Raw genomic sequence first — 25790 nt, 5'->3', positions numbered from 1 at the left:
TGGGTGGAACCCAGTCAGAGCACATGTGGGAGTCTATCTCCCCTCCTCTCACTTATAAAAAAAAGAGGGGGGGAATAGTATATACAACCAGATCCTATCTCCATGGATCAAAAGAAACATAGGATTGCAGATGAGCTGGCATGTTTTAAAAAGCTAAGACTCAAATGCATACCACTCATTATTTACTATGGTTTTGAGTCTCATGAGAAATTCCATATAAGGAGTGCTACTTCCTGAGTTTAGTCCATTTCAATTTTCACCTCCCAGATGAGAAGAAAAAGTCAGTTTTAAAAAGATGCTCTTTAATGAAAAATATAAAAATAGAATACTGCAGTGCTTAAAACATCATTTGTATATTCAAGTCTTAGAAGATTTTCAATGTAAAATAATCCTGTTTACTCTATATTTTTATTTGCACATACAATGAGACATCTTACTTTACTTGACAGTAATATTTATGATGCTGACATCCTCATAGGGCTTATCTGTTTTGGGATTGACTTTGACATTGGAGATCCTTTGTACAACTTCCATTCCTTTAGTCACTCTTCCAAATACCGTGTGCTTATTATCAAGCCAAGGCTGTGTTGGAGGACAAATGGAAAATCTTGGTAAACAAGGTTTCTTAATTCACACCCTCTGGGTCAGCAAATTAAACAATTTAAATGTATGCTTTACTTTTCTATGTAATTAAAGAGATTTATAATAATTTCACTTAGCAGATTTTAAAAGTGATTTGCATGTTTCTAAGAAAAAATTTAAAAGCATAGTACATATCATGTTTAAATATCTGCAGACCAAAGGGAGCTGGGATATGTTTGCTAAAGGCCAGCTTCTTTGTAGAGTTTAAATAACTATGGCTATGGCTTTCAAAGTTCTCTTAAGGATTCCTACCTGCTCAATTAAGAAGCAATTTGGAATAGTTCGAGCATATGTGCTTTGGCATTAGAGACATAAGCACTCATCAATCTACTACTTACCTGACCTTTGGCAAGTTAGTTATGTTTGTTTCATCTATTTTTTTTTTTTTTTTTTGTATTTTTCTGAAGCTGGAAACGGGGAGACAGTCAGACAGACTCCCGCATGCGCCCGACCGGGATCCACCCGGCACGCCCACCAGGGGGCGACGCTCTGTTGCAACCAGAGCCACTCTAGCGCCTGAGACAGAGGCCATAGAGCCATCCCCAGCGCCCGGGCCATCTTTGCTCCCATGGAGCCTCGGCTGCGGGAGGGGAAGAGAGAGACAGAGAGGAAGGAGAGGGGGAGGGGTGGAGAAGCAGATGGGCGCTTCTCCTGTGTGCCCTGGCCGGGAATCGAACCCGGGACTCCTGCACGCCAGGCCGACGCTCTACCACTGAGCCAACCAGCCAGGGCCGTCATCATCTATTATTTAAAACTAGATTATAAAGATATTAGAAGTATTGTATTATAAAAAACTATGCCTGTCAGATAGTAGTTCTAAATATTTTCCATCTACTGCTTAGTGTTTAACTCCAAAAAACAAAGCGTGTAATTTTTATTATTACGTGGACCTGTAGGGCAGTAGAGCTATTGTAGATAGTCGTATACTCTATGGCAAACCTACAATGCTATTGTGGGTTGCATTTTAATTTCAGAGACATAAAAACATGGGGAGCCTGACCTGGTGGTGGCACAGTGGATAGAGCGTTGGACTGGGATGCGGAAGGACCCAGGTTCGAGACCCCGAGGCCGCCAGCTTGAGCGCGGGCTCATCTGGCTTGAGCAAAAAGCTCACCAGCTTGGACCCAAGGTCACTGGCTCCAGCAAGGGGTTACTCGGTCTGCTGAAGGCCCACGGTCAAGGCACATATGAGAAAGCAACCAATGAACAACTAAGAAGTCACAACGCTCAACAAAAAACTAATGATTAATGCTTCTCATCTCTCTCCGTTCCTGTCTGTCCCTGTCTATCTCTGCCCTCTGTAAAAAAAAAAAAAAAAAAAAAAAAAAAGTGGGGGAAAAAATGTCTTAAAATCAGGAATTCATATTTTCTAACCCTCCATTCTAAAGAGAAATAACAGGACCAGAGGTGAAACGATTTGTTTTGAACTGCACAAAACAGTAACAGTGGTAAAGTTGACTAAAACTAGAGTCCTAAATTACAGAAGTATTACTTTGTAAAGTAAATCTGATTTATTAGATAATTTTAAATTTTCTTATCTAAATTGTTTTCACTTTTAAATCCTGGCAGATATAAATAATGGTAGAGAACCATGCAGCTTTCTTTTCCACTGAATTTACTCTTAGGTCATAACATATGAACCTTTGGCTTACAGATAATGCTGTTATACTCACTGTTGGTACTACTGTTATGAAAAACTGAGATCCATTAGTATTTGATCCAGCATTAGCCATACTGAGGGTATATGGTCTGTCGTGTCGTAATGTTGAATGAAATTCATCTTCAAATTCTCCTCCCCATATGCTTTCTCCTCCCATACCAGTACCTGTTGGATCTCCCGTCTGAATCATGAAGCCCTTAACAGAAAGCATACAAAAAACATATTATACTTTTCTCTGTATGTATGCTTTGGAGTTATGTTTGTCAGGAGTGCTTTATATTTATCAGTAAAATTTCAGCTCTGTTAAGTCACCCTGTGAGTCATTTTATTAAACTCTTAGTAAGTTATATTTTAACTTAAATGATATATTTCCACTGCTCAACTGTGACCTGATTTAAAACAAAAATGTAAAGGTGTTCTCATTTATAGGTATGTATATCTTCCCCAATAATCGAACTAAACATTAACAGTGTAATTAAGTTTTAGGATCTGTATAGTATATTAGGTCTTATATAATTGTCCCATTCTTCCCTATTCCCTTTCCCTAAACAGTCCGAATTTTCTGGATTTCATTTCACTGATTCCTCCAGAAACCTGAGATTTGACTTTTCCTCCTGCCATTTCTGACAGGACCTGTCAATAACCAGAACTACATCTGTTTTATGGAGTGCTGCTCAACAAAATCCTGGGAAGAATTCAGTCTGCTCTTCAGGTACCAGTGGTGGTTCTCCCGGCTGCTCTTCAGGTACCAGTGGTGGTTCTCCCGGCTGCTCTTCAGGTACCAGTGGTGGTTCTCCCGGCTGCCCTTCAGGTACCAGTGGTGGTTCTCCCGGCTGCTCTTCAGGTACCAGTGGTGGTTCTCCCGGGTGCTCTTCAGGTACCAGTGGTGGTTCTCCCTTCTGCTCTTCAGGTACCAGTGGTGGTTCTCCCGGCTGCTCTTCAGGTACCAGTGGTGGTTCTCCCGGGTGCTCTTCAGGTACCAGTGGTGGTTCTCCCGCTGCTCTTCAGGTACCAGTGGTGGTTCTCCCGCTGCTCTTCAGGTACCAGTGGTGGTTCTCCCGGCTGCTCTTCAGGTACCAGTGGTGGTTCTCCCAGCTGCTCTTCAGGTACTAGTGGTGGTTCTCACAGGTGCTCCTCAGGTGGTAGTTTTCTCAGATTAAGTAGCATCTGGTTCTTGTATTATTTAAAATCTTATTTTCTAGACCTAGACCTTATCTAGACAGAAGGATCAGGTTACCATGGCTGTTGGTTTTTTTCTCAGCATGACCCTTTACTTATTACATGATCCTGTTTTCAGCTGCTGATAAAATATTGCTGCAGTGTTTCTAAAGAGGTAATTATGCTATTATTCCTATCTTGATTCTAGATGTGATTCTTTTGGCTTCCATAGTCCATTTTCCCTATTCCTTTCTAATAAACTAAGTGTGAGAGAATGATACGCCTTAGGTTTAAACCTCTTGTTATGCAATAACATACAATTCCTATAGTCAAAATTTGCATAACTTACCTTAATTATACGGTGAAATGTATGCCCATTATAATAACCATTTCTGCTGTGAACACAGAAATTTTCCACTGTCTTAGGGCACCTAGTAAGAGATATTAAAAATATAAAATCTATTCAGAGCATCTTAAGACAGTTTCTCTGAAGTTCTGTTATTTTTAATATGAATGTGTCAGAAGGACAGTCCTTTTTTTATAACCTAATTTGAGGACAACTCTTTTTCCTTCCTGACATTTGCTAGACAAGAGTTGAAAGAGCTTATAAACAGTAGTCTATTGTTACTGCTTAATGTAGTATCTTTAGATTGATTGTTTCTTATAGTTGAGTCTGACAGAATTTAGATTTCAAGGTTATTTAGCAGTTTTAAAAAACAACCAAAGCACTTTAAAATATATACTGTTCACTGTATATGGGGGGTTAAGTCCTTGAGAAAGGTAATTTTCTCATAAAAACAATGTTATGGTACAGTGACAAATTCCTGACTAAGGACTTATTCATTGAAATGAGAGCTCATAAATTTAATCAACTGTAAGTGATAATCAGACATAATCAGCATGAAGCATTCTAAAGAATATTAACTAATTCCACAGGCTGATTTGATGTGGTACTTTATCCTATAATAGCTCTTAGACCTGGGAATGGAAGGGAAAATCAAGAGAATCTTAACACAAAGTACATCAGGGAGCAACAGATGTAATGGGTGAGTGGGATCTGAGCACTTAAAATGATATGGTCCAGGAGTCTGGAACTGCCTAGTTCTCTGTTCAGTACCAACATATGGCACAAGTACTTTTAAGTATAGGTGATTTAAAAGATGTCACGTTTTGCATCAAGGCTAGCCAGAGATACTCTACTATATGGTACTATACACTCATTTTGTAAACTTTTGAACTATCCAGAATACACTTCTGCTTTTTTCAATGGAAGGTTATATGTTTTATTGGAATTCATTTTTAAAAATCCATCTACTGGGTCTAAGAAAGAAGAAGTAGATGTCTAGCAAATGTCAGGAAGGAAAAATAACTGTCCACTCCTTAAGGATCTGCTTTAAGAGGAAAGCCAATATAATAAGCAAGCCACAAATCTTATAGTTGGGGTGTGCAGTTATAACAGTAATACATGTTTGTATATCACTGTTTAGTTTACATTCAGCACAGCACATTTATAGCCAAGATAGTTTGTCCTCCTAGTTTATAAACTTGTTAAGTATGGGTACATACGTATAAAAATTCCCCATATTATAGTGGAACAGTTAATAGGCGTCTCCGGGTGGATACTCTAGCAAAAATTTCAATTCTTCAAAATTCCTTAAGCCAAAATAACAAAAATTTTAAGTTACATAGTTTCTTCAAATACACACATTTACATTGGTGTTTTAAGACAAATACAGTACATACTCGACAGGAAAAAGTTTGATATGAATGTCTCCCATGCTTGTGTGGATGATAGCACTATCTGAAACTCGCTTGGGTCCTTCAGCCTGAGTAGCTGCCATGACTTCTTCTTTAGAAGGTTTCTCATTAAAAACATCTCGGTCAGAATCGGCACTTTTCGTATCTTCAGGTTCTCGTTTGGTAAACTAAAGGAGGAAAATAAAAAGTGAATGAATGAATTAAATTTTTCATTTGGTTAAAATTTATGAACAAGAAAATTTCATTTCTAATGAAATAATTGAGGAAAGTTATAAATTCACATCAGAAAAAGAAATCCTTATTCCAGGAATCACTTCCTATCAAAGGATGTAAAAAGCAGTTATGAAAATAATCCATATAATGAAGATGTATGATTGTAAGTGGGATTGCATATCCTTTTGGGTGGAAATTTTTTGAGTACACATTTGAAAAGATATAGATTTTCTGAGGTAGGGCTCTACTTTTACCTCTAGCATGTCCTAACCTGCCACCTGTGGCTTGCTTTTCACTCTTTAGAATCCCTGGGTTTGAATTTCAGCTCTGTCATTTACTTGTTATGTGTCTTTGGGGATGTAAATTCATTTCTTACATTTCCTAATTCATTAATGGAGATAATAAGAACTACCTCAAAATGGTATCTGTCATGAAGATTAAATGGAGAGATGTAAACTGCTTAGAGAGAATAGTGCTTACTGTACAGAGGGTACTATATACATGTTAATACTGGTTGTTATTACTATGAGTAGGATGAGGATTCAAAGATGAACCTTGATTTTTTTTTTGATTTTTTTTTTTTTTTGCAGAACGCCATCTAAAATACCTAAATGCTGAAGCTTGTGAAAACAATGCAAATTTTGAGTGAAGTAGAAATCTCAGGATCTGGGTATAAGAAGAATTGAGAAAAACCGTTCAGTTGTTAAAACTGAATTTCTCAGGGCCTGTTTCTTTTATTTAACTCTCAGGAAGTAGAAATCTTTTCCTCCCAATTAAGTTCCATCTGATGCCAACAACTTCCTGGAAGGTAGAGCCAGTGCCCCAGACCCTGTCTTGCCTAACAGCATACCTTGGTCCACTTAGATAGGTTCCAGATAACAAACTAAGCTAGCCTGTGATTGCCTTCACATCTTATTCTCCAGTTTTCAGAGGAACAGCATGTCTATTGTACTATTTATATGAATTTTTAAATAATTATGTTAATTTAGCTCACATACAAAACTACTAAGTTCTAGTTTTGTAAAATTTTACTTTTATTTCATATTTGATTTGAAAAAAGGAATAGAAGTGTACCTATCTCATTTTAATTTTGCTTTAGTACATCTAATAAACTTGAATGAGCCTTGACTGGTGGTGGCATAGAGATAGAGCATTGAACTGGGACAATGAGGACCCAGGTTTGAAACTTTGAGGCTGCTGCCTTGAGCGCAGGCTCTCTAGCTTGAACGTAGGGTTGCTAGCTTGAGTGTGTGATCACAGACATGACTCCTGGTCGTTAGCTTGAACTGAAAGGCCACTGGCTTGAGCAAGGGGTTACTGGCTCTGCTAGAGCCCCCTGGTCAAGGCACGTATGAGATGCAATCAATGAACAACTAAAGTGATACAACTACGAGTTGATGCCTCTCATCCCTCTCCCTCTCTCTCACTAAAAAAAAAAAAAAAAAAAAAAAAATTATGTTTCTAATGTATATCAATTCTCTCTTGTAATTAATTTTTACCTTCAAAACAGTTAAATTACAGGTAAAAACAATCAATCTTTTTCCTTTAACATATATCAATAAATTTTTAGCAATGACTTTAAAAGATACAAGAAAAATGGTCACCTTAAAAGAAATGTACCCATGTGCTCGCTTCAGCAGCACATACACTAAAAAGAATGTACCCGTTCTAGGTTAAAAGCTTGGTTGGGGTAGGGAAGCTGCTATCTCCTACATTTATCAAATACTAGCATCACAGCTGCTTATAATAAATATGCCAGATAAATAAATGAGTATACTATAATGGACCAGATGCTTTTCCAAACTTTGTGGATTCAACAGTGAAGAAAACATAATGCCTATATTTATAGGTTTTATATTACCAGGAGGAGAAGGTGACAGTGTCAGCAACCAAAAAAATGCCTGCAAATTATTCTAAAAAGTGTGACACTCACAATTCATACCTAATCCAGACTTGGTGTCAAAGAAGTCTTCCAGGCTGAGCTCTGAAGTATGTGTAGGAGTTGGGGAAGGTATGTGTAGCTGGCAGAAGAAATAGCCTATACAAATGCTTAGATGCAAAAAAATAATACTCAATTTATTACAAATGAGATCAAGTTCAGTATGGTCAGTGTAGCAATAGCAAATGAACTAAAAATGAAGAATAAGGTAGGAGGGCCAGCCAATGTAGATAGCTGGAGAGTTAGGAAGAGAAATGCAGTAAGTCCTCACTGAAGGTCATTTATCTATAGGTTATTGGAAACTGCAACTTTAATCGAAACAATATATAGCAAAACCAATTTTACCACAGGCTAATTGATATAAATGAGGTAAGTTCCTATGCCATTACTTATGATCACAAAAACATCACCAAACTTCTAAATAAAAACCCAAAACGCTTCTAATATTAAACACTGAAATTAAAATACTGAAATAAATATGAGCTATACATATGTTAAAGAAAGATTAATAAGAGTCAGTACGATAATCGTTTTCCAACCCCCTATTCCAGTTCAGCATTACGGGTGGCTGAAGCCTATTCTCGTAGCTCAGTGCAGGAATCCACCCTGCACAGGACACTGTTCCATTGCAGGCGCCCTCACACCCACACTCAGACTGGGGCCATTCAGACCTGCAGTTAATCTAACATGCACATTGGGATGTGGGAGGAAGCAGGAGTACACAAAGAAAACTCATACAGACATGGGGGAGAATATGCAAACTCCACTGACAGCAGTTCCAGCCAGGCCAGGAATCGACTTTTTGTTCTCATCGACATTATAACAAAATGACAATATTAGAAGACATGCTGTAATCACATTTGGGTCTCACAAAGTCTCTGACTGCAATGGGAAGCACAGAATGAAAGGGCAGAGGTCTCTATACTTTAGAATTTTCTGGACAACTCTACTAGATAGTTTAGTAGTTTGATTTTGAGCCCAGTTTTTTTATTTTTTTAATTAATTATTTTATTTATTCATTTAGAGAGAGGGGACAGAGAGAGAGAAAGAGAAGGGGGGAGGAGCAGAAAGCATCAACTCCCATATGTGCCTTGACCAGGGAAGCCCAGGGTTTTGAACCGGCAACCTCAGCGTCCCAGGTCGACGCTTTAACCACTGTGCTTGCAGGTCGGGCAAGCCTAGTTTTAAAAATTTTTTTATTTATTTATTCATTTTTAGAGAGGAGAGAGAGACAGAGAGGGAGAGAGAGGAGAAAGAGAGAGAGAGAGAGAAGGTGGGAGGAGCAGGAAGCATCAACTCCCATATGTGCCTTGACCAGGAAAGCCCAGGCTTTCGAACTGGCGACCTCAGCATTCCAGGTCGACGCTTTATCCACTGCGCCACCACAGGTCAGGCAAGCCTAGTTTTTTTTTTTTTTTTTTTTTTTCATTTTTCTGAAGCTGGAAATGGGGAGAGACAGTCAGACAGACTCCCGCATGCGCCCGACCGGAATCCACCCGGCACGCCCACCATGGGGCGACGCTCTGCCCACCAGGGGGCTATGCTCTGCCCATCCTGGGCGTCGCCATATTGCGACCAGAGCCACTCTAGTGCCTGGGGCAGAGGCCACAGAGCCATCCCCAGCGCCCGGGCCATCTTTGCTCCAATGGAGCCTTGGCTGCAGGAGGGGAAGAGAGAGACAGAGAGGAAAGTGCGGCGAAGGGGTGGAGAAGCAAATGGGCGCTTCTCCTGTGTGCCCTGGCCGGGAATCGAACCCGGGTCCTCCGCACGCTAGGCCGACGCTCTACCGCTGAGCCAACCGGCCAGGGCCAAGCCTAGTTTTAATTAACATACAAAGTACTTTGAATCTTTAGGGAAAAAAAAATTCCTCAGGAATATACAACTCTAAGGGAGCAACATTTCAGTGGAAATGGTTAAAAATGTGTTTAGAGAAGAAAATGCAAGTTCAGAGGAGATAAATTATGTTCAAGAGTAAAAACTGTAAATAGTAAAAACAAGAATTTTTTTTTTTTTTTTTGGTGGAGATGCTGGGGAACACAGAAGAATTTTTAAAACTCCATAGTGAAGACTATTTTGGATTCAATTATTACCATAAACCACTTCCTACTGTCTTAGACAACACAAATAGTTGTAGAAGCCAGGTTAAAAATTTTCAAAACAGAATATAAAACAGCACAGAAATACTTAAGTCCTAGTTAAAAATTCTACAATATTAATGTTATAAGATGGTATTCTGGTGTTCAGAAGTCTGCTATTATTGCCAACATTCTCTTCAGTTGAAAGCACAAGCTAAGAAAATAGAACTCCTACCAAATTGGAAGAAACATTAAGGCCCATCTCTTAGTACTTCCACATACCATATAAAATCTATTCTTTTTGAAAGACGTACAGACTATTGTTGGGTCAGCTTGAATATTCTGAAGAACAGGGTTTTCAGAAGCTTTCATTTCTATAGTAGCTGCAGCACGATGTTTTTTAGCAATTCCCTGGAACAAAGCCAATTGCATCACCCTAATATTTTCTTGCTTGCCTAGGATCCGCACACACCTGGAAAATACGTTTTATATAAAAAAAAATTATTGGAATTAACTCCCAATTATAACAACTTAACAGATAAAAGCTTGGAATCAGCTATCCTTTATCGTTGAACAAAATAACTAGTAAAAGGTTTTTCAAAAGTGTTTCTTTATCCCCCCCAAAAGTTACTTAAAATTAGTAGGTGCCTATAATATTGAGGTTAAAAAAATAATCATTCGTACAGTTTTAATCTATCCCTATTATTTTAATCTATCTGCAAACCTTCAAAGATTTTATATTGTCAAGAACTAAATATAAATTTGTTAAAATGTGAGAATGTACAGCACAAGATTTTTTTCTCCATAAAATATATTTTAAGTTCTTTTTATTTACCTTCAGAGATAGTATCTGATTGTAGCTATTCTGTACTAAGACCAAATGGACTGTTTGCACAAAAGGCTTATTGTGGTTTCATGCATTTTAACTTCTGATTTTATGTCTAGCAGGATGTAATGCCGAATTCTGTGGTTAAAATATTTGGCAACATTTAACATGAACCAGCCTAATTTAAATCAATAAGCAAAAGACAGACTATAACTTGTTAAAAAAAAACAGAAAACTTGAAACTATGCATATCTTCTTTCCATTTCTTTTACAAACATGAGTGGAAACTTTTTACATAAGAGTATAAACAACAGAAAGACCACAGAAAAATCCAGTCAAAACATTTGGTTAAGTTTAGACGTTTGGGACCATTCCACTTGTCTTGGAACAAACAAAACTCCCACTGTTTCCCTGAAGGAGGAAATGGCCCCCAATAAATGTGTTTTTAAAAAAACATACATCAGATTAAAGCTTACCGGTTTGTTTCCACGTTTATAACTTTAATGCCCAGCATTGTTCCATATAGCACAAAGTGTCCTGTTTCATCAAAAACTATATTAATTAATCTCACTGCATCCACCTTCTCCAACTCACGTTCTACAGCCATTCGTCGGCCAAATTCCATGTCTGGTAGCTGTTGCCTCATCTGCTGTAGTTCAGTAAACATCTAGGAAAGAAACCATTTATTAACAAAAAAAGTTATATAATAAAAGGAGAATTTAAATAGAAGCAGAGTACACATTAAGAGCAACTAACAGTTTGCATGCTTCTATATCTCTTAAGGAAGATTTTAAACACTAAGGCTGAAATAAAAAGTATATTCAACCATAAAAAATATTTAGCTGAGTCTCCTAATTAAACAAAAACAGACCAGTTAGTCAATATAATTACTGTTTTCTCTATAGAAACTACAATATTTCTGCTGTCTTTTATAAGCTATAGGCTAGCACTTTCTAGTAGAAATATAAGGCAAATTACATAATTTAAAATTTTCAAGTAGCTACATTAAACAAAGTAAAAAAAAAAGGTGAGATTAATAATGTTTTATTCAACCCAATATATCTAACATTAATATTTAAACATTAAGTAGTTTAATAAAATTGAGATAAAATTACTTTTTTTTTCTTATACATATTAAGTCTTTGTATTATATACTTTCAGTTGATCTCAATTTGAACTGGCTATATTCAAGTGCTCAAGAGCTACATGTGGCTAGTGTCTACTATATTGGACGATATAGCTATACAGACTATGAGGGCCTTATATAAGGATCACGGGGCCTGAAGTAATAAGCACTGAATTTTTGTTGAATGAATAAACTTACTATTTCACTAATGTATAACTATTTCATGATATTTCAGAAAATGTTTCAAGTTGTTTAACATGGAGTACAATTACAGTTAGATTATCATTAAGTAAATATGATATAGGATAGATGAATATTTTCATGGTGCATTTTAGTTTGGAAATTTGGTTTACTTTTTTTTAGATAGTTAATACACAATTTTATTTTATTTTATTTTTTAATTTTGAAGAGTTTTATTAGAGGAGGAGATTTATTAAATATGCCAACCACATATGGCTGACACAGGGCATCTGCAGGCCCAAATCGTGCAGTCTAATACACAATTTTAAAAAAACAAGGGTTATGCCTGGCCTGTGGTGGCACAGTGGATAAAGTGTCAACCTGGAATGCTGAGGTCACTGATTTGAAACCCCAGGCTAGCCCAGTCAAAGGGCGTATGAGAAACAACTTCTATGAGTTGATGCTTCCTGCTCTTCCCCCCTTTCTCTCTCCCTCTCTCTCTAAAAATCAATAAATAAACTCTTAAAAAAATAAAAAAGGGTTATACCCAATTATTACTGTACTATAAGCCTCCAAAAAGATATGATTGTCCTTTACTTTGTTTTCCAGACACTGAAGGCATTAAACAATTCAGAAGTAGTTCTCCATTGCAGATGAAATAAGGCAGATATGTCCCATCTATTTTTTTTTAATCTGTGTTAACTGGAAATCTCCCATTTTTTATATATAGAAAGAACAACAGCCTGACCCGGCGGTGGCGCAGTGGATAGAGCATCGGACTGGGATGCAGAAAGAACAACATACTCCAAAAACCAAAAGGAGGTATGTGTGCTAGGGAACTTTCTAAAAAGCCTGATCATTGGTTTCTTTTCTCCAGTCTCTGAGACTGATATGTTTTTGGTTTATATTCATGTGTCAGAAACAGCCTGGACGCTGGACTACATTTTTATAGCAAGGGCCCCTGATTATTTTTGCTAGAGAGAGGATTCAGTTTCAAGGCTAAAAGTTTGTAGCTGGCCATCTGCCTACATGTAAGTATTTTATAAATGTTAATCCAACCTGTTAAGCACGTCAGAATCTTTCTACAGAATTTTAGCCTTAATAGCAGGGCCTCCATGATACACAACTATATGGCCATATGCAGTGATACTTCGCACCATCCAAGGAAAATTTTTGTCCGTTAAACTAGGGCTCTTAACTCATTAGAAACTTCGCCCTATAACATGGAACTGTGAAGTTCCAGTCATTTAATAGTCACTAGCATTTTCACTACTTTAATGGATATTTGCCTTTTTTTTCTTTTTTCCCCCCAAACTTTCTCATTAGCTCTTAACAATTTAGCTCTATCACTTCAACAAATGTTGAAGGCAACAATGAAACAGAGTGGACTGAACAGCTCAAAATATGTACATTAAGAGATTTATATCCAGAGAGTAGGATTTGAATATTTCTTGTCCTAAGGAATCTTAGAAGAGCTGTAAATTGTCAAAGAGTTTTAAAATTACACTGAATTTTGTAACTAATATCTAGTTACCAGCCAGCATTTAAGAAAAAGACCACAAAGCACAGTGGAAAGCTATGAGTCACTAGGATGATTTGATTAGCAAACAGAACTTCACATCTGCCTGAATTCATATTACTTCAGGCAGATAATCCACCACCAAACAAAAGTGTCACTAATTAGAGCCATAGAATTTTTGAAGAGCATTTAATGCAAGGATAATGTAAATTGGTCACTACCAAGACTGTGGAATTAACACATATAATAAATAATATTGCTACAAAGGTTCAACCCAGACTCTTAGAAGATTCAACATTCATTAACATTAGGGAACCACTTGATGAAAAGTTGATGAGACCCAAGTTTCCACAAAAACTAGTTAATTTTCCATGGATAAACTCTTATTCTGCAACAATATGCTCAAACACATTCTTGTTAGTAGTAATTATGTGTCAGGTACTATTTTTAGTGCTGGAGATACAACCATGAGCCAAAACGGAGACAGGACCATAGACTGCATAGAGTTTAGTCTACTGGAGGGTTGATACACATTAATCAAATAAGACCAGACCAAATTCTTTGGAAGAAAATAGAGTGGTATACAGTCATATTAAAAAAGTTATCCTAGATTGAAAAACCCCTAGAGCAAGTGACCCTTTAATTAAGATTTAAAATTAAGTTCAACTAGCAATGGAAGAAATGGAGGGGTCACTCCAGGCAGAAGGAACAGAATGTTCAAGAAACTGAAGCAAGACCTGACTGGCTATAATAAGAGGCACAGAGGCCTGACCAGGTGGTGGCACAGTAGACAGAGCATCGGACTGAGATGTGGAAGACCCAGGTTCGAAACCCTGAGGTCACCAGCCTGAGTGTAGGCTCATTGGCTTGAGCACGGGCTTACCAGCTTAAGCACAGGGTTGCTGGCTTGAGCATGGGATTGCAGACATGACCCCATGGTTGCTAGCTTGAGCCCAAAGGTCACTGGCTTGAGCCCAGGGTCGCTGGCTTGAGCAAGGGGTTACTTGGTCTGCTGTAGCCCCCAGTCAAGGCACATATGAGAAAGCAATCAATGAACAACTAAGGTGCTACAACAAAGAACTGATACTTCTCATCTCTCTCCCTTCTGGTCTGTCTGTCAAAAAAAAGAGGCAGAGAGAAAGGTGATTTATACTAGGCTATAATGGTAGGCAGGTACCACAACATGGCAGGACATTATTTTGGTCTTGATCCTAAGAACAGGAAGCCACTGAATGATTCAAGGGATGACATGATCAGATACGTGCTTTTAAAATATTACTCTGTATGTAGCATGAATAACAGATTAGGAGGAAGCCAGAATAGATACAAGCAGTAGGCCATGTAATAAGCCAGGCAAAAGGGCCTGACCTGTGGTGGCGCAGTGGATAAAGCATCGACCTGGAAATGCTGAGGTCGCCAGTTCAAAACCCTGGGCTTGCCTGGTCAAGGCACATATGGGAGTTGATGCTTCCTGCTCCTCCCCCCTTCTCTCTCTCTCTCTTCTTTCTAAAATGAATAATAATAAAAAAAAACAAAAACAAAAAAAAACCCGTAAAAAAAAATAATAAAATAAGCCAGGCAAAAGATCATGAACTAGGGTAGTGACAGGTATGCTAAAGGAAAAAATTGAATCTACAGTATATTTAGAAAGTAAGATTGTCAGGACTCATGATAAATAGAGGGATATAAAAATAGAGTTGGCCCCAGCTGGTTGGCTCAGTGGCTAGAGTGTCAGACCAGTGTATGGACATTGCAGGTTCAATTCCTGGTCAAGGGCACACAAGAAAAGTGACCATCTGCTTCTCTTCCCCTACTTCTCTCCTTCTCTCCTTCTTCCCCTCCTGCAGCCAGTGGCTCGACTAGTTTAAGCATTGGCCCCAGGAGCTGAGGACAGCTTGGTTGATTTGAGCATCAGCCCCAGATGGGTTGCCAGTGGATCCCGGTCAGGGTGCCTGCAGGAGTCTGTCTCACCATCTCCCCTCCTCTCACTTTAAAAAAAAGAAAATAGGGTTAAGGATGACTTAAATTTCTGGCTTGTGCAAGTAATGAATATTGGTGCCATTTATGAAAATGGAGGAAAAAAGAGAGTACCAGGTCTGTTCATAATAGAAAGCTGGGGAAATAAATTTGTAAATATTCAGACAAAAAGAAGTGAACAGAATGGGAAGAGAGGGCCTAGACTGAGTTTTGAGAATCTTAAAGAGAATGAGCTTGTAAACAAAACAAAACAGATACATAGTAGAAGGATCACTGGCTCAAGGAAGAGGAAGAGAGTTTTGAAGAACAATGTAAGACAGCAGACATTGAATATTATCTAAAATGTGCCAAGAGAAAATAACTATCAATCTAAAAGTCTATATCCAGAAAAAATACCTTTTAAAGAAATAGATTAGAACAAAGACATTTTCAGAACAGTAAAATACTACATTTAAATTGCACTTACACTTAGTGATTCATCAAAGATTCTCATAAGTTTTCCAGTTAAAAACCTGAAAATTCTAACTTTTCGATCAGAACCAATTGTAGCTATTTTCTTCCCATCAGGTGAAAAACATATGCTGGTTGGATAAGTTTTGCATTTGGCAAATTCATATAAATCTGTGTCGGTTTTATATTCCCAGTTCACATTTTTGGGGAATTTATATTCATGAGGAGGCCCAGTCCAGTATTCAATCATTCCAGATTTGTCAGAAGACACGACTGCTTTGTAGACTGGGTTTAGCCGTATCTGGGTAAGAGGTGACGTATGGAGTTTGTCAAAAACATGAAGTGGTTGGTTATCTCCTCGACCATCATAAATAAAAATTTTTCCTGTGCTCTTCTCAGAAGCAGCAACTGAAGATATGGCATCCCCTGGGCAATAGATCCACTCACATTGTCCAGGAAAATAGCTGAAGTAATAAAGAATTGAGAGGAACAATAGGTCAACACAGAAGTACTATCCCTTCCTACCATCACCACCAAAAAATTTTCAGGCCAGTGATTTAGCTAGTTTCAGATTCCTTGCTCAAACAAGGCAGAGAGATACAGAATGGGGAGGAATACTAAGAACAGTTACTAATTTTTCTCTTTCTGACCTCATCCGTGCATTGATAATAACTTCTAAAGATCTATCTATCTACAAGAAGAGAATTGCATATAGCAGACCATTTACTTCTCTTGGGTAGATAAGAAAACCTAATTAGACCTGGGACTTACAATGTTCTGGGGCATTGCTTTTTGGATTTCTATGTCTCAGTCTATGTATAACTTACTCTTAAATAGGTTACTCCTAAATAGTATATGTTCTAAATCCATTCTTGAAACAATAAAGATAAAAATGTTTTAGTTATGACTATGCTCAAAAGAAAATCATGTTTTTATCACACTCTCATTATTGATAACTGATCTTAAAACTCTAAGCTTTGACCAGAGTATAAAAAAACTGGGACAGATTTAATCAATATACTACACTTATACACTCAAATAAGTGCTGTTTCTTCCAAGTAATCAGTCTGAGAAGTTAAGTTATTCCAATGATAGTGCTGAGGCTCCAAACATTTTTAGGACTCTTTTTTTTAGAATTTCTATTAAAGCCTAAAAAAATTATTTTAATATCTTCTAAAATAGCAAATGTTGAACATTTATGAACAGATTTGATTATTAAAAATAGCTAATGTGTGGGAAAACACAGCTGAGGAATAAGACAGATGATCAACAGGTATTTCTATTTGTAGTCAAAAAGTTAGTTCTCATCATAAATAACGAGACTGATTTCCTTTAGTAGCTCCTAACCGGTTTTGTAAGAAATTCCAAAAGAAGTCCTGCCCTGTACCGAACTGCAGTTCTTCTCTATCCCCACATCCCAATTTGTACGAGGAAGCACTACCCCCAAAGTGATCGTATCTGGCCATTGGGTCTTTAGGAGGCAACTAAGATGAGATGGGGATAGGTGGGACCCTATCGCCATATCCCTGTGGCCTTCTAAGAAGAAGAGGGAGATATCACTCCTCATTCCATCCCTTTTTCCCGATAAGGAGACATTATGAAACAGAGGAGAATACACACCAGAAACCAAACCCTGCTGGAACCTTGATCTTGGACTTTCCAGCCACTAGGAGTGGCAGAAAATAAATTTCTGTTGTTTAATCCACCCAGTCTATGGTCTTTTGCATGACAGTCTGAGTAGACCAAGAAAAGTCTCAAAACTGTTTCTGACAATGCTACAACTTTCAAACTGACATTCATTTAGGTGAATATAAATTCAGTATGTTACCTTAAAAGACCTGATTAAAACAAAGTATTAGTCTCATTATTGTGAAGTTTAACCACAAAGTTGGGGTACCAATATATATTGATTCTTCAAAGTTTAAAATCACCAATAAAGAACTTCAATTCCAAAAATGTGCATTAGTTTTATACACAATACCACATTACTCAAATAAGCACAACAAGGAAGTTAATTCTCAGTACGAGGAAACTAGACATGATAGATCCTTGTTATTAAGCAGTACTAAATGGATATAATGAATTCTTGCTATGATGCTGTTGGGAAATTTCTATGCTGATTAATGACAAAAACCACAGCAGAAGCCTCCAAATAGCATCATAACAAGGATTCACTATTTCCCAACTGAAATCCAAAGGTATATTTTTACTGGAATGATAACATATTGTTTAGAAATACCTATGAAATAGTGAAGTTTAAACATTATTTTACTATGTTAAAAGTATCTAAAAAGACTATGTTAAAAATATTTAATTTTAAAAAGACTCACCCAAGCTTCAGCATATTGATCATGTCAAAGTTCACTACATCAAACACCTTCATTGCTTTATCATCACCCACAGAACAGAAGAGTGCTCCCTCAGAGCTAATGGCAATACTCTCAATAACACCTACATTTCAGTAAATGAAATGAAAACATCAAATGGCAATGAAATAAATGCACATGATTAAAAAAAAAAAAAACCCTTAAAAGAAACTTTAGTATAGTTTAAAAGAGAACCAAACAAAAGTAAAATTCTTACCCAGGTGACTGCGAAAATGTTTGACAAATTCAATTCCCTCTTCTACTTTTTTCCAGAACTTAACATGTCCATCGTGACTAGCAGTAATAATAAAGTCTGTCCTGCACATATAAAATTATGAAAGTTATTTTCTAAAACAAATCTATGAATCACTCAATACTCCCAAAGCAATCATTCATTGAGAATCTCTGTTTCATAATAGGTTTTCCAAAAAAATCTTCCTTTATGCAGGCCATTATTTTATGGTAGACAAAACATTACAAATCTTGAAGTTCTTTTCTGGATATCTTAACAGTCACTGTTGCACTAATTTTAACCTTAAGACATAGGCTCAGAATTGAGCAAGGACTTGACATTAAGACTGTCAAGAAGCTCTCTGCTCCTGTTCGACAGCTGCACTTCCTGCTAAGTGCCAGCTGCAACCCTGAGACACACAAAGGTGAAGGTCAGAGTGAATGGATTTGGCCGTACTGGGCGACTGGTCACCAGTGCGGCTTCAAACTCTGGCAAAATGAATATTGCAGCCATAAATGACCACTTCACTGATCTCATCTATATGGTCTACATATTCCAGTATGATTCTACTATGGCAAGCTCAAAAACACAGTCAAGGCTAAAAACAGGAAGGCTGTCATCAATGGAAAGTCCATCTCCATCTTCCAGGAGCGAGATCCCGGCAACATGAAATGGGGTGATGCTGGTGCTGAACGTGCTGTGCAGTCCATTGGTGTCTTCACTGCCTTGGAAAAGGCTGGGACTCCCTTGAAGGGCAGAGCCAAGAGGGTCATCATCTCTGCTCCTTCTGCAGATGCCCCCAGGTTTGTAATGGGTATGAACCATGACAAGTATGATAACTCCCTCAAGATTGTCAGTAATGCCTCCTGTACCAACCACCAACTGCTTGGTCCCCCTAGCCAACGTCATCCATGACAAATTTGGCATCGTGGGGGGACTCTTGACCAAAGTCCACACCATCACTGCCACCCAGAAAACCAAAGATGACCCCTCTGTGAAGCTGGCCAAGGGGCTGCCCAGAACATCATCCCTGCTTCTACTGGTGTGGAATGGGAGGCTCACAGGTATAGCCTTTTGTGTCCCCACCCCCAATGTGTTGGTGGTAGAAATGACCTGTCACCTGAAGAAAGCTACCAAATACAATGACACCAGGAAGGTATTGGAACAGGTATCAGAGGGACCCCTCAAAGGCATCCTGAGCTATACTGAAGTGTCTTCTACGACTTGAACAGTGGCACCCACTCCTCCACCTTTGATGCTGGGGCTGGCATTGCCCTCAATGACCACTTTGTCAAGCTCATTTCCTAGAATGACAATGAATTTGGCTATAGCAACAGAGTGGTGGACCTTATGGGTACACATAGCTTCCAAGGAGTAAGAGCCCCCAGGACTACCAGCCCCAGCAAAAGGAAAAGGCCCTCAGCTGCTGGGGAGTCCTTGCCCCAAAGCGATCCCCCAACACACTGAGAATCTCCTGACCTTCAGTTTTCATCCCAGATTCCCTGAAGAAGGGGAGGGGCCGAAGCAGCCCTACCTTGTCATGTACCATCAATAAAGTTTACTGAATACCCTCTAAAAAAATAAAAATACAAAAACAAAAAAGAAAAGAAATCTCACCAGGAATCATTAGACCTTAGGGTCTTTAAATGTTAAAATTACCCTATAGGCAGTCTTTTTACAGGGAAAGTGTTCAATTTTTCAGAAGTTCATAGATAATTAAATCTTAGCATATTACCTTCCTATACAGCAAAATTCAACATATTTGTTTTGTATCCTATCCAAGGTATTTTGGTTGTTTAAATAATCACAAAGATTTTATAGATTTATCTTGCCTGTAGGTATATAAAAATAGAAACCATAGCGGTAGAGCATCAGCCCAGTGTGTGCAAGTCCCGGGTTCTATTTCTTGCCAGGGCACACAGGAGAAGCGCCCATCTGCTTCTCCACCCTTCCCCCTCTCCTTCCTCTCTGTCTCTCTCCTCCCCTCCCACAGCCAAGGCTCCAATGGAGCAAAGTTGGCCCGGGCACTGAGGATGGCTCCATGGCCTCCACCTCAGGTGCTAGAATGGCTCTAGTTGCAATGGAGCAACAGCTCAGATGGGCAGAGCATCGCCCCCTGGTGGGCATGCCGGGTGGGTCCCAGTCAGGCGCATGCAGGAGTCTGTCTGCCTGCCTCCCTGCTTCTCACTTCAGAAAAAGTAAAAAAACCAAAAAAACCCATTTATTGAAACATACATTACCTTATTTATCTTTACAACTCTATTAGGGTTTTTTTCTTTTTTAATCATTATTTTACAAATTAAGAAATAGTTTAAAAAAAAACAAATTAAGAAATAGTTTTAAAATGTTAAGTGTATTTTCCCTAAGTCCATAACTGGAAAGCAGCATTCAGTATCATATCTGCTTAACTTCAAAGCCTATAATTTTTCTATTACACCCTGCTGCCTGTTAAAAAAAAAAAGAAAGTTAAGGACAGAGTGATAGAAATTCTAGTCCAATATGCTGCTTTATACACTGACAACTTAGGACTAATAAAAGTGCTAATGTTTGGTCAGAATTATCCTATAAATTAAATATATTAAGATATTTTAATTAATTAAATTTACATATATCTTAAATTGTTTGTAAGAGATCCAAGAGGAAGGTAATTCATCTACTTCTTTTTTTTTTGTATTATTTTCTTAAGTGAGAAGTGGGGAGACAGAGACAGACTCCTGTATATGCCCGACTAGAATCCACCTGGCAAGCCCACTAGGGGGCGATGCTCTGCCCCTCAAACCAGAGCCATTTCAGCACCTGAGGTGAGGAAATGGAGCCTCAGCACCTGGGTCAACTTGCTCCAGTGGAGCCTTGGCTGCCCAAGGGGAAGAGAGAGATAGGAAGAAGGAAGGGTGAAGAAGCAGATGGTTGCTTCTTCTATGTTCCCTGATCAGAAATTGAACCTGGGACATCCACATGCCTGGCTGACGCTCAATCACTGGGCCAAGTGGCCAGGGCCTCCATCTGCTTCTTTTCATTCTCACCGCCAATATCATCCAAGCCACTATCGTATCTCAGCAACATTTCTATGCTAGTCTCCTAAAAGCTCTCACTGTATCCATTCTGACCCTTTTTAAATCCACTAATCTCACAACAGTCAAAGTGGTCTTTAAATAAATAAATAAATCTGAGGTTACTTTCCAGATTACAGGTTCAAAATACATATAAGGAATAAAAACTCTCTGGGACTTAGCCCTTGCACTTTATTTCACCAATCTCATGTGTCATTTAGCTTCTCTAAACCTGTTTCCCTACATATAAAATGTAGATTACATTACTACTTCATCAGATTGTTAAGTAAAATGATATACTTTATGAAAAAACTTTAGAATAATACTAGACATAATATGAGCTTAACGTTCAGTAGAATATTATTTTTATTTAATTTATTGTGTTTACATAGATTCTAGTGTTGCCCTGATTGCATCCCCCCTCCCCGTATCCCCCTAACATTCAATAGAATATTATTGTTACGATTATCCCTCCCCAAATCCCTACTCATTTATTTTGGAGTTCCTGTGACATTTTCAGGTATCTGAGTTCTCATCATTTCTCCATTAGTACTGAGAGGTCAGCTACCAATTACTCCCATATTAACTAACATGCTCTTTTTCTGGAAAGCTCAGACACTACCTGGGCTTCTTCTCCCTTTTGCATTTATTTCCAAAAGACATACACACAAACTAAAAAGTTCTGTCTTAGAGAATGCATTATAGGAAAATACATGTAGGTCTTTAACTTAATCACAGAACCTATGGAATTAAATAGAAATCCATAATATCCTAAAGTTACTTCTATAAGTTCATGTTAGAATTGAAGCATTAAAAAAAAATCTTCTTGGTAAAGAATTCTAAGAGATTGATAGGCTTACTTGGTGCACACCACATGGGTGATAACATCTCGATGCATGTAGCTGCGCTCGTACATGGATGCACTGGGGAGGTTATCGAGATAGACTCTTTCAAACTCTAGAACTGAGGGAAAAAGAGAAAAAAATTCTTTTTAAAAACTAGAATTAAATATTATTTTGTATTACCTGTATTTAAAGTTTTCTAAATTCTATTTTGTATTTTCAGCTAGATTTTCTTTGATTTGTCTATCCTATGTATAAAAATAGAAAGTGTCTTATATCAGTTGTAATTTTAATTACTGCACAGTACTGAATAGCACTATTATTTAGTTAGTCACAACAAGCTCTCATGTGTTATATAGATGCTTAACAGTCCTCATAACTTAGGAACTGAATGGCTGACATAATATGAAGGTTCCATTCAAAACCAAACCAAAAACCTTAAAAAACTTCACAAAAATATCACAACCATCTTTCTAATCATCTAGATCCAATAATTAGTGCACTTTAAATAAGTAGTAAGAAGCCAGTAGCCATCAATAAGCTATCTCAGTTTATCTTTAAGGCACTAATCCTCTTTGAAGTCATTGACATTGGGTTTTTTAGAGTTGAGAAAAATCTAGAGAATATCCAGTTGAGTGTTTCTGAAGCACTTTTCAAGGGCAAATCATTTGTAGGAGTGGTAATGTGAGGAAATACTGAGTTATAGACAATTTTACTAGTAAAAACGACATTATACATGTACCAAATAAAATAATCCAACAATCATTTTATTTATCCAAACACTCCCATAAAAAGTTGCTAAATTAATTTTTTTAATGATTAACTTTTGGAGAGAAAGGGAGAGAGAGAGAAACATCGATTTGTTCCACCTGATGCATTCATTGATTGATTCCTGTATGTGCCCTGGCCGGGGATGGAACCCCCAACCTTGGTGCATAGGGATGATGCTCCAAATGAGCTACCTGGCCAGGGAAAAATGTTGCTAAATCAAATGAGCTATTTCATTGCTGCTTTGGCAGAACATATACTAAAATGGAAACAATTCAGAGATTAACATGGACTCTGTGCACAGATCTCACATACACAACCACACACACACCGTCTCTCTCTCTCTCTCTCTTTGAAGTTTTTATAGCTATTGTATAGCAGACTCAAAGCTCTGCCTGATGAACTACTTTCCCCATCATTTTTTAGTAACAGAATCCCCATTTTTATATGAACACAATGATATCCAGCTATAAGATGACTTTTCTCACCTCCTGCAGTCAGGTGTAACCTTGCACCAATGAGATAAGAGTAGAAATGTGTGACAGTCAAAAAGTCTTTTTAAAAAGGTGTGCCTTTCTTCCCCTCCTCAGTCCTACAGTCTTAGAACGAGAATATGAGTTTTGTAATTCCAATAACCACTAAAGACAAAGATGAGGGCCATCACCTAGTGATGCTAGGGCACAAAGCTGGAAACAGCCTACGTACCTTTGGAGCCTCTGTACCAATCCTAGACTGTCTACTTTGGTATTTCTTTTACACACGCGAGAAGTCTAGCTCTATCTTTTTAATATTGTTATTTTGTTTTTTCTGAATACACAGTTAAATTTAATCCTATATGAGATACATTCCTTTTGCTGTTGGTTAATTCACTTGTTGAACAAATATTGAAAACAAAATAGGTTCCAAGGCACATGGGCATAAAGAAGAGTAACATAGTTTCTCTCCTTGAGAATATACCGGTTTAATTAAATGTAGTATCATATAATCACTTATGTCTTTCTAAAAATGTATTCAAAAGTCCAGCATCCAAAGAATATGTTAAAGGAAACTGTTCCGTTTCTAGAAAGGTACATATATTACTAAACCCTATTCTTTTAGACAAAAATCTTCTTTTTTTAAACATTTCATACATGTTTCAAAATTTCAAGTTTTTTTCCAAACTGAATACACTATTGACTGCCTTAAATACAACATGCATCTAATTAAGGGTGAAGATTTTTCACACCTAATAAATTCCATATCTGTCTCAATTGTATTATGTTTCCAGGATCTTTGTCTTCTTCCACTAACATCAGCACTTTGATATTTTTGGATTTTACCATCCCCCCCACTTATTTCCATAAAAAAGAATATTTTTTTAAAGAATATTTTAATTTAATAGATAAATAAGAGCATATTCATTCATTCAATAAATACTTATTGAGTACTTGCTATACGCAAAGCAATGGAGCAAAACTTGCTCTTACATGTTTACGTCTTAGCAGTAGAGAGAAACAATTACATTTTGAATATAAATTTCAGAATGAAGCAAGTACAAAAAAAGAAAAAGTTATGAAAACATTTATCAGGAAGACTTTGCAGTACAAAAGGTAATGCATTTTAAGGGTGTCGATATACAAGGTTACAAAAGGTAGCTTTTTCAAAATTCAGATACATAAAATTTGAAGGCTACCTGTAAATTCAGCATGATAAACATTATCTCAGTTATTAGCAATGCACTTTAGAAACCCAACCCAGATTGGAGAAGTCACAGGCTTCCCAGAGGTGGTGATAGCTGAGCTGAGTGCTAAAGGTTGAACAACAACAACAAAAAAGCGAAGTGAAAGGACTAGAGGTAAATATTCCAGGTAGCAAGACACCAAGATACCCCAAGTCATACAGTGGAGAAAGAGTATGGCCCGTTCTCAAGTGTTTTAGTATGGCCAGATCACAGAGGAGAAACGACAAGGGGTTAGGAAAGTACAGCAACATGTCAATTAGACAAGGAGAGATCATATTATTAAAAGCCTTTTATGCCATCATTGGGAGTTTGGGCTTTGTTTTGAAAATAATGAGAAAAATCACTGAAGAGTTATATGGGGAGAGTGACAAAGTAAGATTTGAATTGTTAAAAGATCACATTTTAATAGTTTTACACGTTTAAGAAAAACATTTCCCTTTATTTACTGCATTGGATAAAATTTTATCACTATTCGAAGTTAGTGGCAAAATGCTTCACAGCATGGTTATGTAAGGAGGACGGTTTGAAAACCACAGACCTTGTGTTTTAGATGAAAATGGGTGACCCAGTAAACTTACATTTCCTGGTCAGAAAACGCACTAGTGGAAGTGTCAGGGGTGACACTACCTTTATATACACTTCACGATTCTAAATAAGTGCCGCTGTCCCCTCACCCCCGCCCCGCGTTCCAACACACTAACACCACTCCTGAACTAACAGCCTCAAAGAGAACCCTTCCACATCTACTAAACGAAGTTACAAATTCCAACCACTTATGGCAGCTCTGGGATTAAATGAGTCGTGCCAAGAACACAGTATGGATTGGTATAAATAAGTATTAGCATCTATTATAACAAGTCAGTCATTAATAGTGTTTGGTTTGATATTATCATCAAAAAGACTCTGTACTTCGCCCAAATCACTACTTCGAGCACGTACAAGGACCCAGTGGCTAGGAGTTAGAAGATGAGCCTCTGTCCTGAGGGCGCAAAAGGCCACAAACACACCATCCTTTTTCGGTTCCGGCTTTGACTCTCCCACTCGGGGCTCGCAGTATTCCAACTCTCCCTGTGCCTATCTCTGTAACTACCTTTCCTCTTCTTGGCCAATGTTGCCTCTACCGGTAACGGCCCAACCCAGCGCTCTTCATTATCCCCTTCGTTCTCTTGGGCCAGTGCCAATGCCAGCTCTCTTTCCTTGAGTTCCGCTTTTTCTGGTCCCTCCGAATCCCGGCGCCTTCTTCTCCTTAACTGGGAATCACTACCACTTTCCGCGGCCATGTTGTCCGA

At 37.9% G+C, this 25790-nt stretch overlaps 1 protein-coding gene and 1 pseudogene across 1 annotated transcript; one reads left to right on the top strand and one right to left on the bottom strand.

Moving 5' to 3' along the window:
* Positions 1–333: 333 nt before the first annotated feature.
* PPWD1 (peptidylprolyl isomerase domain and WD repeat containing 1) lies at positions 334–25790 on the bottom strand. The gene is made up of 11 exons (XM_066375963.1): positions 25592–25790; positions 22032–22134; positions 18107–18207; positions 17854–17974; positions 15540–15987; positions 10748–10938; positions 9728–9917; positions 5204–5385; positions 3810–3891; positions 2316–2498; positions 334–582 (listed from the first exon to the last, which is right to left on the bottom strand). Exons 1-11 carry the CDS (start codon positions 25779–25781, stop codon positions 439–441), a joined length of 1935 nt encoding a protein of 644 aa, XP_066232060.1. The 5' UTR covers positions 25782–25790; the 3' UTR covers positions 334–438.
* LOC136389729 (glyceraldehyde-3-phosphate dehydrogenase-like) lies at positions 18349–19671 on the top strand (annotated as a pseudogene).

The sequence above is a fragment of the Saccopteryx leptura genome, chromosome 1, assembly GCF_036850995.1.
Source record: "Saccopteryx leptura isolate mSacLep1 chromosome 1, mSacLep1_pri_phased_curated, whole genome shotgun sequence".
In the NCBI taxonomy this organism is placed as follows: Eukaryota; Metazoa; Chordata; class Mammalia; order Chiroptera; family Emballonuridae; genus Saccopteryx; species Saccopteryx leptura.
Note: the sequence above shows the minus strand (reverse complement) of the source record. Positions and strands in the feature narration are given on the sequence as shown.